General features: G+C 42.4%; 1 protein-coding gene across 4 annotated transcripts in view; it reads right to left on the bottom strand.

The window, feature by feature from the left end:
• The window catches only part of Rbks (ribokinase), a 113245-nt gene that overhangs the window by 34197 nt on the left and 64522 nt on the right, over positions 1-14526 (bottom strand). Inside the window, exon 8 of one of the 4 annotated variants that reach the window (XM_004627391.2) lies at positions 3442-4180. The exons of the other annotated variants lie outside the window; for them this stretch is intronic. Coding sequence (XP_004627448.1) covers positions 4115-4180 — 66 coding nt within the window. The 3' untranslated portion in view covers positions 3442-4114. Of the gene's footprint in view, positions 1-3441; positions 4181-14526 lie in introns of those variants that run through there. 4 annotated transcript variants of the gene reach the window in all.

Genomic DNA, 14526 nt, shown 5'->3' with positions numbered 1-14526 from the left:
AGGTTTTCAAATTAAATTATAGATATCCCAGGAGCTTGCTGTTTAAGATTTCCTATGATGGAATTGTTTGTAAAAGATAATCTCACAGTAAATACGCACCCACATTCTTCCGGGACACTGAATACACATTAACTGCTCTAGTGTGTAAATCTCTTATTTCTGTAGATTTAGTTGGCTTGAGGGATTTTGTTTGGGGTTTTCTGTAATGATAAAGGTTTGGCATTAAACTGGACGCTAAACTTCCCTCTCGGAGGTCAAGATTCCCTTGCAGCCATGTAGTGGCTGGTCTTCGAGCACAACCTTATGTGCTGGTGTGTGCCAAGTTCTAGACATGAAGGCCTGAGATCCACGAATACAAGCCACTCTCATGGCTCATCAGTGTGTCCTCGGGACTCCCAGAGAAAAAAGCATGGCTTAGACTGGGTGTGGTGGTGCGTGCCTGTAATCCCAGCTCTTGGGAGGCTGTGAACAGGCAGATCACTATAAGTTTGATCTAGTAGTGAGACCCTGAACACCCTGTAGACCTTTTCATAAAATTAAAAAAAAAAAAAAAGAAGAAGAGAAAAAAGCATGGCTGAACATGGATACATTTTTCTAGCCTCTTGCAGCTACTAACCATGCAATGGTTTTCCTCTCAATACCACATGACTGGTGAGCTGAATAGGCAGAATTGGAGAATTGCCCACCAGATCACAACAGAGATGGAAACAGGTTTCTGGTCAGTGTAATGGTGAATGCTTTCCTACTCAAGCCCAAAACAATGCTTGCACCACCAGAATCCTGCCTGCAGGGTGACAAGTCCTTCCCTTTGTAGAGCACTTTCTGATTTATAAGGCACATTAGGATGTGATTCAATTTGAATCTCATTACTATTCTGTGAGAAGGACAGGTTGAGTCTTTCAAATTCCAGATGGGAAATCAAGTGTAAGAATCAGCTTCAGGTCAGTGGCTAGATGTTGCAGGTATGATATCTTGGACTGAAGCCTAGTGTCCATTAAAGCAGTGCTTTGAGGAGGCCACGCCTGTATTCCAACTTTGGCCAAAAATATTTTGAAACTTTTTGACAGTATCTTCAAAATTTGTAGTATATTTTTGAATATTCTCAAGAGAGACAAATGCTTGGAAGCTTGTATAAACATGGATTGCTGAGATCCACCCTCTAAATTTCTAATCCATTAAATCCAAGGTGGCACCAAAGATTTGCATTTCTAATACTTCCCATGTGGCAAGTGTGCTGGTGGCCTGGGGCTTTCTCCTAAGGAGTGCTCTCCTCTCCTCTCCTTTCTAGAAAGAATGAGACATTTAAAACCATGTCTAGTGACTCTGGTGTGGGATCAAGCTAGGGAATTCCACTATTGGCCAGAAACAATGGGCAACCTATGAAGAATACTAGCTCTGGCAAAAATAAAGAACAAAGAGCTCCATGCAGGTTCTGAACAACGGTGATTTTGATAGGACTAAATGTGAAGCTTCCCCACCAGACTACTTTAAAGGGGAGGACACTTGGATGCGTGCTAAAGAATTCTCATGGGTGTACAGGGACAATGTGTGCCACACAACATTGCCAGATGTTCAGTATCCATCTTTGATTTTCCATCTTTGGAAAAAGAAAAGAAACAATGGAGGTGACACACTAAGAATCAGTACCAAGGGAGGATCAGTAGCTATTGAACAGGAAGGGGTCTTTTCTGTGCTGCAAACATGAAGGATGTGGAGGGCTTGGAAAGAATCTTGACTCTTTCTTCCCTAATTGCTTCTGTCATGATTAGAAGGGCACAGGTGAAAAGGTCTCGTTTCAGATGCCAGAGATAAACATGGAACATTTTAGGAGAAGGGGAGAGACCAGCAGAAAAGAAAAATGAAATACATTAGTATTTAAGCTGGGAAAAAGTCAATCCTTCATGTCACAGCAGGGAAAAATGAGGTGGAGGAATGCCTAAATATTGGTTCTATTTTAATTTCAATTCTACATTACATTAAACTCTCCTTGTACTCTTTAATTTACAACACATGCTGACACAAATTGGTGTGCCTTTTCTTCTTTGACATCAGGATTCCTCGTGAATTATGTATTTCGATCTGGAATGAGGCTTGTGGGGCTAAAACCTCCTTTCATTAAAAGAGATGAAAACAGGGCAGGATCAATGTGAGGTCAAGTGTAAAATCAAAGTGAGGTGAGGCTGAGATTCATTCACTGCAGTATTTCTCTGCCCAAAGAGACTATAAGCGGTATTAAAAACAACACAATCTTTCCACTTTCAATATATTGACTAAGCTTCAACTTCTACAAACCCTCATCCCAGAATGGCCAGGTTCTTCAGTTCTCGGCATCCCACACAGATTTAGTAACCATTTCAGAGTGCAGGTGACCAGAATAACTACATCATTGGAATTCAGTTTTATACCAAAACAAAAGAAATGCCCAACCCAACACACTGTTTTGGCCACATGAGCCTTCACACATGGATTGCATGGCTGTGTGCCAAGGCCACCTCAGACACCTGGCCCCATGATCAGTGACAAATGGCTCCTGGTCCAAGTCAGGCAATGGTTCATATTTATAGAGCCCATTTGCTGAGTTTTTCTGGGCCTTCCTGGGTCTCTGATTCCAGACTCAGCTTTATCAGCTGGTGCTGGACTCTAGACTGTTCAATCACATCAGTACTGAGGTACAGTATTTTATTTTTTCTTCTTACTACTGAGGATTGAACTCAGGGCCTTTATCTTAAACTATATCCCCAACCCTTTTAAAATTTTTTGAGACATGGTTTTGCCACGTTGCCCAGGTGGGGCTCTTAATTTGTGATCCTCCTGCTTTAGCTTCTGGAGTGCTGGGGTTATGGGCATGTGCCATCACATCCTACTATTGTGGAACATTTGGATGAAGCTCTTTTGAGCTCATTCTCACACTTCAATGGCCTTGTTAAAAACGTAGACACACTGTTTCCTACCACCAAATACACAGCACAGGCACCCATGACGCTTTTCTTTTTCTGCACCCTGTTCCACCTCAGCCTTGCCTTGAAGGCCACCTGCAGCCCTCTGATAGTGCTTCTTCTACCTTTAGCCTTTACCCACTGGTCATTCCATGTCAGGAGTGGCAACTGGGGAAAAACTGCTTGCTTTGTACAGTTCCTGGTAATTTAAAAAAGAACAATATTTCATGCTTTACAGTTATAATAACAATGTAAAACCTACCCTGGAGTCAAGAAGGCGACATGAAAGCAGTCCACCATAATGGCCTTTGGCTGAATGTGGCGGTCAGTGAGCACATCAGGTAACCCTCCACTTACTGGCACAGCCCTGCTTGGCTGGTGGCTGGCCAGCCACGAGAACACCTGAGAGATGCTGTCACTCTGAGAGTGGGTGTGCCATGGGCACTGGGCCTCTCAGGCTCTGCCGGGAAGACTGTGGTCCTCATCTTGGTCCTCTCTGCTCTGCTGACTGGGCAACCACAGAGAAGAATGGCTGCAGAGACTCAAAACTGGAGAAAGCCTCCATTCTGCCCACAACATCTGTGGTAGATTACTTTATTCTATAATTAATGAAAGAAGTGGAATCTTGAGTGCAAGCTAAAAATGGAATGAGAAAGACCCCATTCTTCAGGCAGCATTAATGAATGCTTTGTATATAAATAACTTTACATATCAGCGTATAAATGGGACTTAAAATATCTGTTAGTGATTCACAGGGTTCTAAGGACTGGTCTGGCTTTGTGTGGTCAGAAACCTATTTTTTTTTTTTTTTGACTCTACTATTCTAGATAGAAAACAGTTAACCCAGTAAGATTTTGTCTCTTACAAAAGATTTGCTAAAATATTTTTCTGCCAAATGTTCATATTCTAACAGCTGCTTTTTTATTTCTGTGAGAGATACTTGAAATAAAATCATTGTCCTCTGTGAAAACTGCATGCTAAATAATATAGAGCTACCAGATTATTAAATAGCAAAGGCATTTGATAACATTAGCCGCAACCACAGGTTCCACTTCTGCTGAGGCACAAAATTTTCAGTAATTAGTCATTGCACAACACTGTATTTATATCTTTTTTTTGCTTGCGCTGTTAGGCCACAAAATCAGCAGGCAGTTGCTGTTATAAAAGGGCTCTCTGGGTTATTTATAATGTTTCTGCTTCCTTACAGTTGCTGTTTCACTCTTGAAGCCTGAGCCAGGTCTACACTGTGACAAAGAAGGGAGGAACTGAGCAGTTGTTCTGTGATTGTAACTGTTCTAAAAGTGATGTGGACAGCTCACAGTGAACTATACATGAGTTAGCTTCAATACCTGGTCTTTCTGCCTCCATAGTTCAAATTCATTACACACTGGCTGACTCTGCTTCACTGGGAAAGGAGCACACTTACCCAGACTGTTTCTGTAAGGAGTAAGCCAGTGTCTAGACTACACGTGGTAGGGCAAGCTATCTGGACTAGCGTTATGACGCGGAAGCGTTGCCTTCAGTGTTCCCTTCTCAAGTGAAGGACAGACTTCTGTTCTAATTGCTTATCTGATGCACAGGTCAGCAAACCTTACAGTGGGGGTGGGCAGGCAGACATGCCAATGGCAGGGCAATGCATGCAGCCACCTGAGCTGTTCGACCTTTTGTGAATTACAGAGGTATCGTCTTCTGCATTGTGCAGAGAATCACTGATGATTCCATGATAATCCCAATGGAAACGGTTTAGGGGAGTCAGGAGTCAAAAAGGCAAAAAACACTGAGACTGACTAGAATGAGCTGAACTGGTTGCTTTGACTTTGAGATGACTGCCTTCTTTCTCTCTTAAAGGAATGCATTTCCATCACGTCCTCTGAATTCTTCAGCATTCTCAAAGCCACCCCTCAACGTGTCCACAGCCACCTCACAGTTCAGGTTGCCATCACCCCCACTCAGATCGATACCTCAGGCCCTGGCCTGTTCTTTCCACCCCAGAGTCTGGTAGTCTCCAATTTAATTATTTTTTAAATATATTTAGTACAATGTCTTCAGGGTGTACAGGGTCTCACTACATGAATCGGACTCATAATGATTCTCTAGTTTTCATCCTCCCAAGCACTAGGATTACAAGTGTGCACCACCACGCCCAGTCTCAACTGCCCTCTCAGCATGTCCTGGAGGCGGGGCTGGCAAGGCACCTGGGACAGCCGCTGTGCTCTGCCTAAGCAGGCGCTTTAGTCTGCTGAGCTATCTGGCCCAGCCCCTCCAATTTGTTCTTTATACTGCAGTCACATTCATCTTTTAATGAAGTACAAATCTGATTAAATACATCCTGTGCGCACATTCTTCAGTGCTTGGCTCTCCACTGCCAAGAAGAAAGCTCGAAGGCCTTCACTGTATCAGGGCTTGCCATTGCTCCCCCTCATCCTTTCCCATTCTCCCTTACACTGTAAGTACCTTCCCAATAGAAGCGTTACCAAGGAAAGCCCCAAACAAACTCAAGCTTCACTGCTCTTAGTCCAATTAAGAAAACCACTGAAGTTAGCAGTCAGAGAGCCGGACAATACACGATTAGTCTCCTGCTCGCTTTGCTGCAGGTGACAGCTCTGCCATGTGTGTTCGTTACTCTTTAGGACTTGAAGATCCCCTTTGCTGAAAACACAGACTCTTTACTTCCACTGGTGGAAGTCTGATGGGGCCTGGGCCAGGATGAAATGGCTTGGCCTCTCTGCCTACACAGTGTGCCTGGCTCCTTTGCTGCCTCAACCTTTGGGTCAGGTTCAACTCAGCTCTCCATGTGGGTAGTTGATCATGTAAGGAATGGTTAGCCCACAACTATGATATAGGCTTAACTTGGACTAGACTTGCCCTATCTCTCTCCTCCCCCTTGGAGGCCAAAGCTACCTATCAGTTATCATGACAGGAAACACCAGACCGTGCAAGGAATGAAAAGTGATAGCCACCTCTGGGAGATCTCTGCCCATTCCCCCAAAAGTTCAAAATCCTCTTTTCCCTTTTTAGCCTATCTCCCCCTGTATTATTCTAATCTTTTACTGCTAATTCCCCAACAAGTGGGATTGAGAAGTCCATGTGTGAGGGAGGCTTCTGCTTCCCATTCTTTGGTCACTGAATGAACTTTGTTTCGACATTTATTTTTGGATTTGAGACACTGGATAAAAAAAGAATTCTACTTTGGGTGTCTCCCTTGACATGGGGGACAGATAGGCAAGAGAACGACTGGAAGGGGCACGACCACACCACACTCGCTGTAGCTTCTGAGCCATCTCCTGTGCTGCTGCCTCACTGAGGTTACCCCTCACCAACCTGCCTCTGGCTTACCTTTCTGCCTGAACCTTCCATCGCCTATTGCACAGCTTCCTCCTCAGCCTGCAGAACTCCCACAGCACAGGGGCACTCCCTCCCAGCACTTCTCATTCTGGCCCAGGGGGCTGTATGCTCTTCCAGATGCCAGATTCCCCATGGCCAGGGACTTCTTACCACATCAGTATGTCCACATTACACCACGTGTGCCAGTGGCAGGACACATGTGGAAGGCATGCAGAAAATTAGGTATGCTGAGCAACTGGCACACAGCACAGAATATACTTTGCCAAAGAAATTTTCCTGTATAGAAATTTTCCTTTTCTGTGGTACCAGTATTGAATCCAGGGCATCACTGGCAAGTACTCTACCACTGAACTATATCCCTTTTTATTTTTCATTTTGATATAGGGTTTTCATAAATTGGTCTGGCTTTGAACTTGTGATCCTCTCCCCTCAGCCTCCCAAACTGATGGGATTATACCACTGTGCCCATCTTTACTTCTTAAAAGACTGCTGTCAGTGCTAGGGGCCACTGTTGAATCCTGGAACTCTTAGAATTATCTAAGAATAAGATGACAGGAAGCCCAAGGGGCCAGACTGTGATCCCTGGATGTGAAGAAACTCAATGCTGTGACCTAGACATCTGAAAACTCTCCTACAAAATGCTCAGTATTCTAAGCATAAAACAGAAACCTCCTCACTAAGTCTATCTCCAAAACTTAAAGGATTTTTCTCATGTTTACACAGATGGTGGGTTTTAAGCAAAGTGAGATGTTGGCATTAAGATTACTATGAAGTCCTGGTTCAGTTCTCCAACAAGAAGGTGCTGATTCTGGTAAGGAATTATAATTCGATTCTTAGATCCTGTGATCAATTGATCACATGTAGGATTAAGAAAGGTAATTTCATTAATAGGGAGGGAAGGGGAGCAATCTGATTTGCTTTGGGACTACTGGGAAATATATGTATTTCATGTAAGTTACTCACAACTTGACCTGAATGATTGGATTCCCAAGTGCTAACTCTGAAAGTTAAAGAGAAGCCTAAATGGATGAAAAAGGACTTTTCTAACTGGTATCAAAATAGTCACGAGGAAGTCACCTGGCAGATGAAAGAGTGGTCTTGATATTGCTAAATTGGTTTATTTTGACCAAAGAAAGAAGAGGATATAAAATTTAATTTTTAGAGACTCTCTCAGAGGGTATGAATTTAAGACCTGTTTTATCCTCAAATCACAGCTTTTTCAAGGGTCGACCATAGTCTAAAGCATCTTTCTCTATTTTTATTATTATTTTGTATTTTAGGGAAGGGTCTACAGGGTGTTTAGGGTCTCACTACTAGATCGGACTCTAGTGATCCGCCTGTTTATAGCCTCCCAAGAGCTGGAATTACAGGTGTGCACCGTCAAGCCTAGTCTCAATTGCTGTCTCAGTGTGCCAAGGGGGCGGGGCCAGAACAGCAGGCCGGGGGATCTAACACTGGCCTCTGCACCTGCAGGCGCTTTAATCCGCTGAGCTACTTGGCCAGCCCTTCTATATTGTTTTTATAGGAATAAAAAACAGGAAGAAAGCAAGAGAGACTTGAAGAGTTACACCTTTAAGCCAGGCATGGTGGCACATGCCTGTAATCCCAGCACCCAGGAGGCAGAGGCAGGACTACCTCATGTTTGAGGCTACGTAGTGAGTTCAAGGCCAGCCTAAACTACATAGTGAAGCCTTATCTCAAGGAAAAAAAGAAAATAATTGCCTTCCCAAAATCCAAAATAAATAAATAGTCACACCTCTAAACACTGTCCCACTATATCCTGTTCACACATATGCAGGCACCGATGCACACAAGGTTGATGTCACTAACACAGCCTGTGCCAGCTAGACAGGCAATGCACAAAGTATACAAACCACTAACCTGTAGCCTGTACCCATGCTTCTGTACAAAGGACAGCCAGATGTTCAGCTAGACAGGAACTGCACCCCCTTTTAAAAAAAATATTTATTTGATACAGGGTCTCGCTATGCAGCTCAGACTCATAGTGATCCTCTTGTCTCAGCCTCCCCAGCACTGGGATTGCAAGCATGCACCACCATGCCCAGTTTCAGTGGCCAGCATGGCATGTGGTACTGGGGATTGAACCTGGGTCCTTCTGTTTGCCACGCAGGCACTTAGACTGCTGGGCTATCTTCCCAGCCATGCACCCATGTTTTTGATGGGTCATGGTTCTGACTTTCAGGGCCCTACTGTTTAACTCCAGATGTTTTTGTCACCTCCTCAGAGGTTTTTCTCAGAACCGGGGATTGAACTCAGGCTCTTGCACTTGCCAGGGAAGCACTTTTCTACTGAGCTGTCTCCCCAGCCCCTCCTCAAGAGTTTTAGGTTTCCCAAGAAACACTTCCATTGCATGGAAGGCCATCAGCCCCAGCAGGTCTGTCCTGGTGACACAACTATAGCAGCCTAGGAAAACTGGCAAGGCGTAGTGCACAGGATCACTGCCAGGCTGTCACATCAATCATTAGGTCACCTAAGGAAAGGTGAGAGGTGAAGCTGAGGTATAGAGTGCTGAGCAGAAAGCAAATCCTAACTGCAAATAAGTAAGCAAGCAAGCTATAACCATATGTCATCCTTTCCTATGGCAGAGAACCAGTTCCTATCCAGGCCACAGAACACTGTGTATCTAGACTTGTGTTTCTCTCTGGGTTTTTGCTAAGGCTGAAGTGACTGTTTCTTTGCCACCTCCAGGTCCCTCTTGCACATGACCATGCCCTGCCTTCCCTCTGGTGCCGTATCTGGGTTCTGAAGTAGGATGAGGGCCCTGATCCCTTCAGGAAGCCCCCGTCACGTGGGGCCCTGGGTACCTGTATATATATACCTTCCAGTTGGGAAAATGGAATAGACATCCTCACATTTGGCCCTGGTTCAGTTCTTCAAAGTGAAGATGGCATTTTGGTAAAACAGTTACAATTGGATTTTTTTGAGCCCTGGGTTTTCAACTGATCATATGCAGGATTAAGAAAGATAATTTCAGATATTGAATTCTGCCTGATTAGCTAAGAAATGAGGTGATCTGCTGATGTGGAAGTAACGTAATAGAGCTAATACGGTCTTCCGGGCATGACAGATGTCTTCTCGTATCTTGTCTATCAGCCTCCATACCAATTACCTTGTCCTCTGTCCTTTCTTTACAGCCACTGCGTTTCTTTTTGTTTTCTTCATCTTTTCTGACATTGGATGTCAGCAGAGTTTGCACAGAGAGGTTCATCGATGTCATTCTAAAGTCAGGAGGGCTATTTCAGAACTTTGTTTGGATTTTCTTTGTTCTCTGATGCCAATTCTAGTGGTGCCATCTGCTCTCTGAAACTTAATTTGTATTTGGTGTGGTTTCTGTAGAGTGCAGGTAAAACAATCTAAGGGTATGTTTTAAAATGCAAAAATTGATTTTGTTTACAATTCATTTAGAAAAAAAAAATTGTATCTCCAATTTATCTGTTCCTCTTTAAGTTTATCCTAGCCCTCTTAAATGTAGAATAGTAGGAATGTAAACAATGCTGTAGATCAGTCCCTTGAGAAAACTGAGGCCTAGGGAGACAAAGTGACTCTTGCACTCAAGTAGCTAAAAACTTTCCCAGAAGGAACTAGAACTCATCCATTACTTATGGAAGGCCTGTTATTATAGGCCACCCATTATGTTAAGCATTTGAATTGCCTAAAAAGGACTCTCAGAGCGGGGCCTTGAGGATGGGCAGTTTGTTTGCTGGGAAGTAAGTGTTTTTCTTTCCACTCAACTAGAAAGCTAATGTGGGAACATTCAAAAGAGACGAATCACATTTTCACTCACCTTTGTAGTTTTACAGCTCAGCCTCCTAATTAAGTACTTCAGTGAGCCAGGGATGGTGGCACGTGACTGTTATCCTAGCTACTTCGGAGGCTGAGGCAAGGTGAGTGGTCAGCCTGTGCAACTTAGCGAGACTCCTTTTCAAACAAAAAATAAAAAGGGCCAGGTATAAACCTCAGTGGTAGAGTGTCCTTGAGTTCAAATCTTAGTACCAAACAAGAAAAAAGTTTAATTCTCCCTTCTCCTGCAGGTCTGGACCCTGAGTCACAAGAATGAATGGATGTGAACTGTGCAGAACCTTTGTTACCCAAGATCCCACAACTCCCACCATACCACCACCACCCATGTGGCTCAACCCCTGCCCTGCTGTGGAAGAAACTTAAATTGAATGGCGGTCAGATGTGGTTCTGTGCATCTGCTTACAGTAGGTAAAGCAAACCGCTGGTACATTTTTCTAGTAACCCCAACTAATGCACATAAAGTGAATAATCAGTTACCAAAGGGACATCGTGAAGAGCTAATGTCTGTGAGAGCTTACATGTGCCGGGCACTGTCCTCAGGATATATATGCACTATTCCATTTCAGTGAGGATGCAGCGTACTGTACAAAGTAAACAAGGCCTTTGCAAGATTTGGCAGCTTCTGAGGATCTAGAGAAAAGGAGCAATTATAGAAAGCCTGTATCATGACAAGTGACATGAAAGTCAGTGCTGGAATGTCAAATCAGAGAGAGTGTGAAGGCTTGGCAGATTGCCACCAAATCAAGAGGCAGAGTGGTGAGGTGGGAAGTACATGGGAGTTGGAGTCAGTCAGGCGGACCTGAAATCCATCCTGGATCTGCCAACTTACCGAGTGTCCCTCAGATCGCAGGTCTTGCAAGCGTTGGGAGCCACAGTTTCTTCCTTTCTGAAATGAGCAAAAACCTATCTTGCAAGGGTTTTCTCAGAATGTGAGGAAATGAAAACCCAGCATGGAGCTTGGCACATAACAGTGCTCAGCTTTTATTATTGGCATGAGGTCTCCTCATGTTTCTGAGAATCTAACTGAGAGATTAAAGTGAAGGGAACTTCAGAGGTCACCCTTCCTAGGTGGGTCACCTTTAGGTGCACAACATAAGCCCTGAACATAGCAAGTCATTTGCCCAAAGCAGCATGGCTCATTAGTGATTGTTGTGGCTTGTGTCTAGATGTTCCCACAAAGCCTCATAAGGTCATAGTTGGCACGTTTCAGAGGTGGCTGGATCTAGAGTGTCTGATGCTGGGATTAAGAGTATATGATTATGGGCCGGGGAGATGGCTCAGTGGAATAAGTGCTTCCTTGGCAAGTGCAAGGACCTGAGTTCAATCCCCAGTTCAAAAAAAAAAAAAAAAAAAAAAAAGTGTATGATTACTAAAGTAGTCCTCTGATTGGTTTGGCATGGTTCTGGGTATGGATAATAGGAAGGACCAATCCGAGTGTGAGTGCTGCCCAGTCTAAGAATGTGCAGCCTGGATAGAATACAAGGGACAGAAGTAGGGCTGGTGTCACTTGCTGCTGCTGCTGCTTCTTTGCTGTGTTGCTGCTTTCTGCCTGCCATGAACTGTTTCTCCTATTGCATGCCTCTCTGGAATTCCACTTTGCCTCAGTGCCAGCCAATTCTGAACTGGAACCTCTACAAATGGTTAAAAGGTTCCTCCTTTAATCTTTTTTTTTTTTTTTTCAAAATTTTATTGATAAACAGATAGCAACCTCCTTTAATCTTGAGTGTTGGATATTTGTCTTTCCAATGAGAAAAAGTAACTAAGAGTGATAAATCAGGATCAAAACTCTGGATGTTATTTGCCTTTAGCCATGGAGATTAATGAATATAGCTGAAACACACATACACAACCTGTGAGATATTTCACTTAAAAGGTGATTCATTTGATCATGTTGAGTTGCTTCTGATTACTATCACTGCAGGTCACTATCAAAGTACATTCACTTAATTCCTAGAGTATATCCCTCTTCCAGGGCTGCCAGAAGAAGATATCACAGATTGAGGGGCTCATATAATTTATAGAACAGAAATGCATACCAGCAAGATGGGTTTCATTTTGAGGTCTCTTCTCTTGGCATAAATGTAGTGACCATCTTGTTGTATCTAACAGCCTTTTTGTGGGTTTGTGTACAGACAGGTTTTGAGCTCTGGTAACTCTTTTCATAATGACACTAATACTATTGGATCAGGACCCCACCCTGTGATTTCAGTTATGCTTAATTACCTCTATACAGGCTCCATCTCCAAATATGGTCTCTGGAGATTAGAGCTTTAATGTATAAACTTATCAGGGACATAATTTGACCCATAGCACTGTGTCACATTTTCCTCCATTCCTCATGAATCACTCCAATCAGGACTATTTCAAAAAGGAGGTACTTGAATTATTAAGTGTTTGATCTCCTTTACAAATCCTCCTGGTCACTCCATTCACCAAATCTAAGAAATGTGGCAAAAGCCAACATTTCAATATATGATGAATTGTGAAAGTGAGGGTTGAAGAGTTAAACTGAGATCTCTAAGCAGATTCATTCAGAAAAAAAAAAAAAAAACCTTGAACATGAGGAAAGTTTCTCTGAAGATCTGCTGTACATTTGAACGATGAACAGAAACAGTGAAGATTTGACATTTATTCTGGTATTTCCAAGGGGAACTGTATAAAGTAACATATTTTTAAGGAAAGTTGTTTCTTTAGAAGGATTAAAAAAAAAAAACCCAACCCTGTCAAAATATGTAGTGAAATATTCAGATTAAGGGCGCAGTGCCCTGAGTATGAAGGTAGTGTGGCTGAATGTCTTCGGCACAAGGCATCTTGTCCATTCAGAAGCTGTCCTCAGTCAAGGGTTACTCAGTCCAGGCAATGCATTTTGGCCGCTTGAGATGTCCTTTGTGAGGACAAGTGCAAGCTGTTACTGATCACTGGCCCCTCTGTGAGGACAACGCCCAGCAAACCCTTGGAGAAGTGTTATCCTCAGTTCTGCTTGCCAGATGTGGCTTTGAGAAGCTTTTGGCTATGTCCCACAGTCATATTTAGTTCCAATTATAAAGTAATACATGAAAAATATAGACTTATGGAAAAACTCAAACAATTCAGAAGAATATGAAGTGAAACTCTCCTTATACTATACCTTCTTACCAATCTAGTCATCTTCCCATGAATAATGATCCTAACAATTTGGTAGGGCTTACTCCCAATTTTAAAATAGCATTTAATTATAGAGATCTGTTGAGTCTAACACATTTTTGTTTATTTATGCAATACTGAACATTGACCCTAGGCTTTTGCACTGAGCTATGTACCTGGTCCTTTTCAAAAATTTGAGTCAGGGTCTTGCTAAGTTAGTTGCTAAATTGCTTGAATTCTAATGAGAGTGAACATTATCTCATTTCTTTATTATTCTGTATTTCTTTTGTGAACTGGTTATATAAGAAAAATATTTGATTTTTTGAGTTGTAGAAGTCTCTTACAATTATATGTTAATCCCCTGATGTTGCAAATATTCAGATTTGCTGTTAGTATTCAAAAGTACATGAATGTGCATAGAAAAAAAATTGTGAAGGATTTAAATCAAAGGTTAATAGTGGTTCTAAGTGGTAGGATCATGAGTACTTAACTTCTTCATGTTTTTCCTTCCAAAAGCACTAAGTAAATTGAATTAATTTCACAAGCAGAAAAAAAGTCTCAATAAAGCAATTAGTGGGATAAAGGAGATGAGGCTTTCATGGAAGTTCTAGAAAAATATTTCCAATTTTATTTTGAATAGTGGCAGTATCAAAAGAATGAGTCTCTCAAGATGAAAATTGGAAGGAATTTTGGATGAAAATTCTTCTTCTTGGATTAAAAACAGACATAGCACAGGACACAGAATCAACACACAAAATCAATAGCATTTCTGTTCTCTAATAATGAGTCCACCAGCAAACAAGAACAATTCCATTCACAACAAAATTAAAAAGATTAAATATTTAAGGATTAAACTAACCACAGTGGTAAAAAAACTTCTGTGATGTACAGAAATACAGAACTTTGAAGGAAAAAAATTAAAGAGGACATTAGAAAATGAAGAGAAATCCCCTGTCCTTTGGTTTCCGGATGGGTAGCATTAGTATCATTAACACTGCCATATTGCCAAAAGTGATACATAAATTTCATGCAATCCCCATTAAAGCACCAACAATATTCTTTTTAAAAAAATCTTTTTAAAAACATTTATTTATTTATTTGGTACAGGGTCTTGCTATGCAGCTCAGAATCACAGTGATCCTCCCGTGTCAGCCTCCCCAGTGCTGGGATTACAGGTGTGTGCCACTTTCAGCGTGGGGCCAGCAGGGTATGAACTAGTGCGGATTGAACCTGGGTTCTTGCCCTCGCCAGTCAGGTGCTTACACTGCCAAGTTAGCCTCCTATCCCACCAACAATATAT

Source organism: Octodon degus, unplaced genomic scaffold (genome assembly GCF_000260255.1).
Source record: "Octodon degus isolate 3935 unplaced genomic scaffold, OctDeg1.0 scaffold00019, whole genome shotgun sequence".
NCBI classification, from domain to species: domain Eukaryota; kingdom Metazoa; phylum Chordata; class Mammalia; order Rodentia; family Octodontidae; genus Octodon; species Octodon degus.
This window is presented reverse-complemented; position numbering and strand designations above follow the sequence as displayed.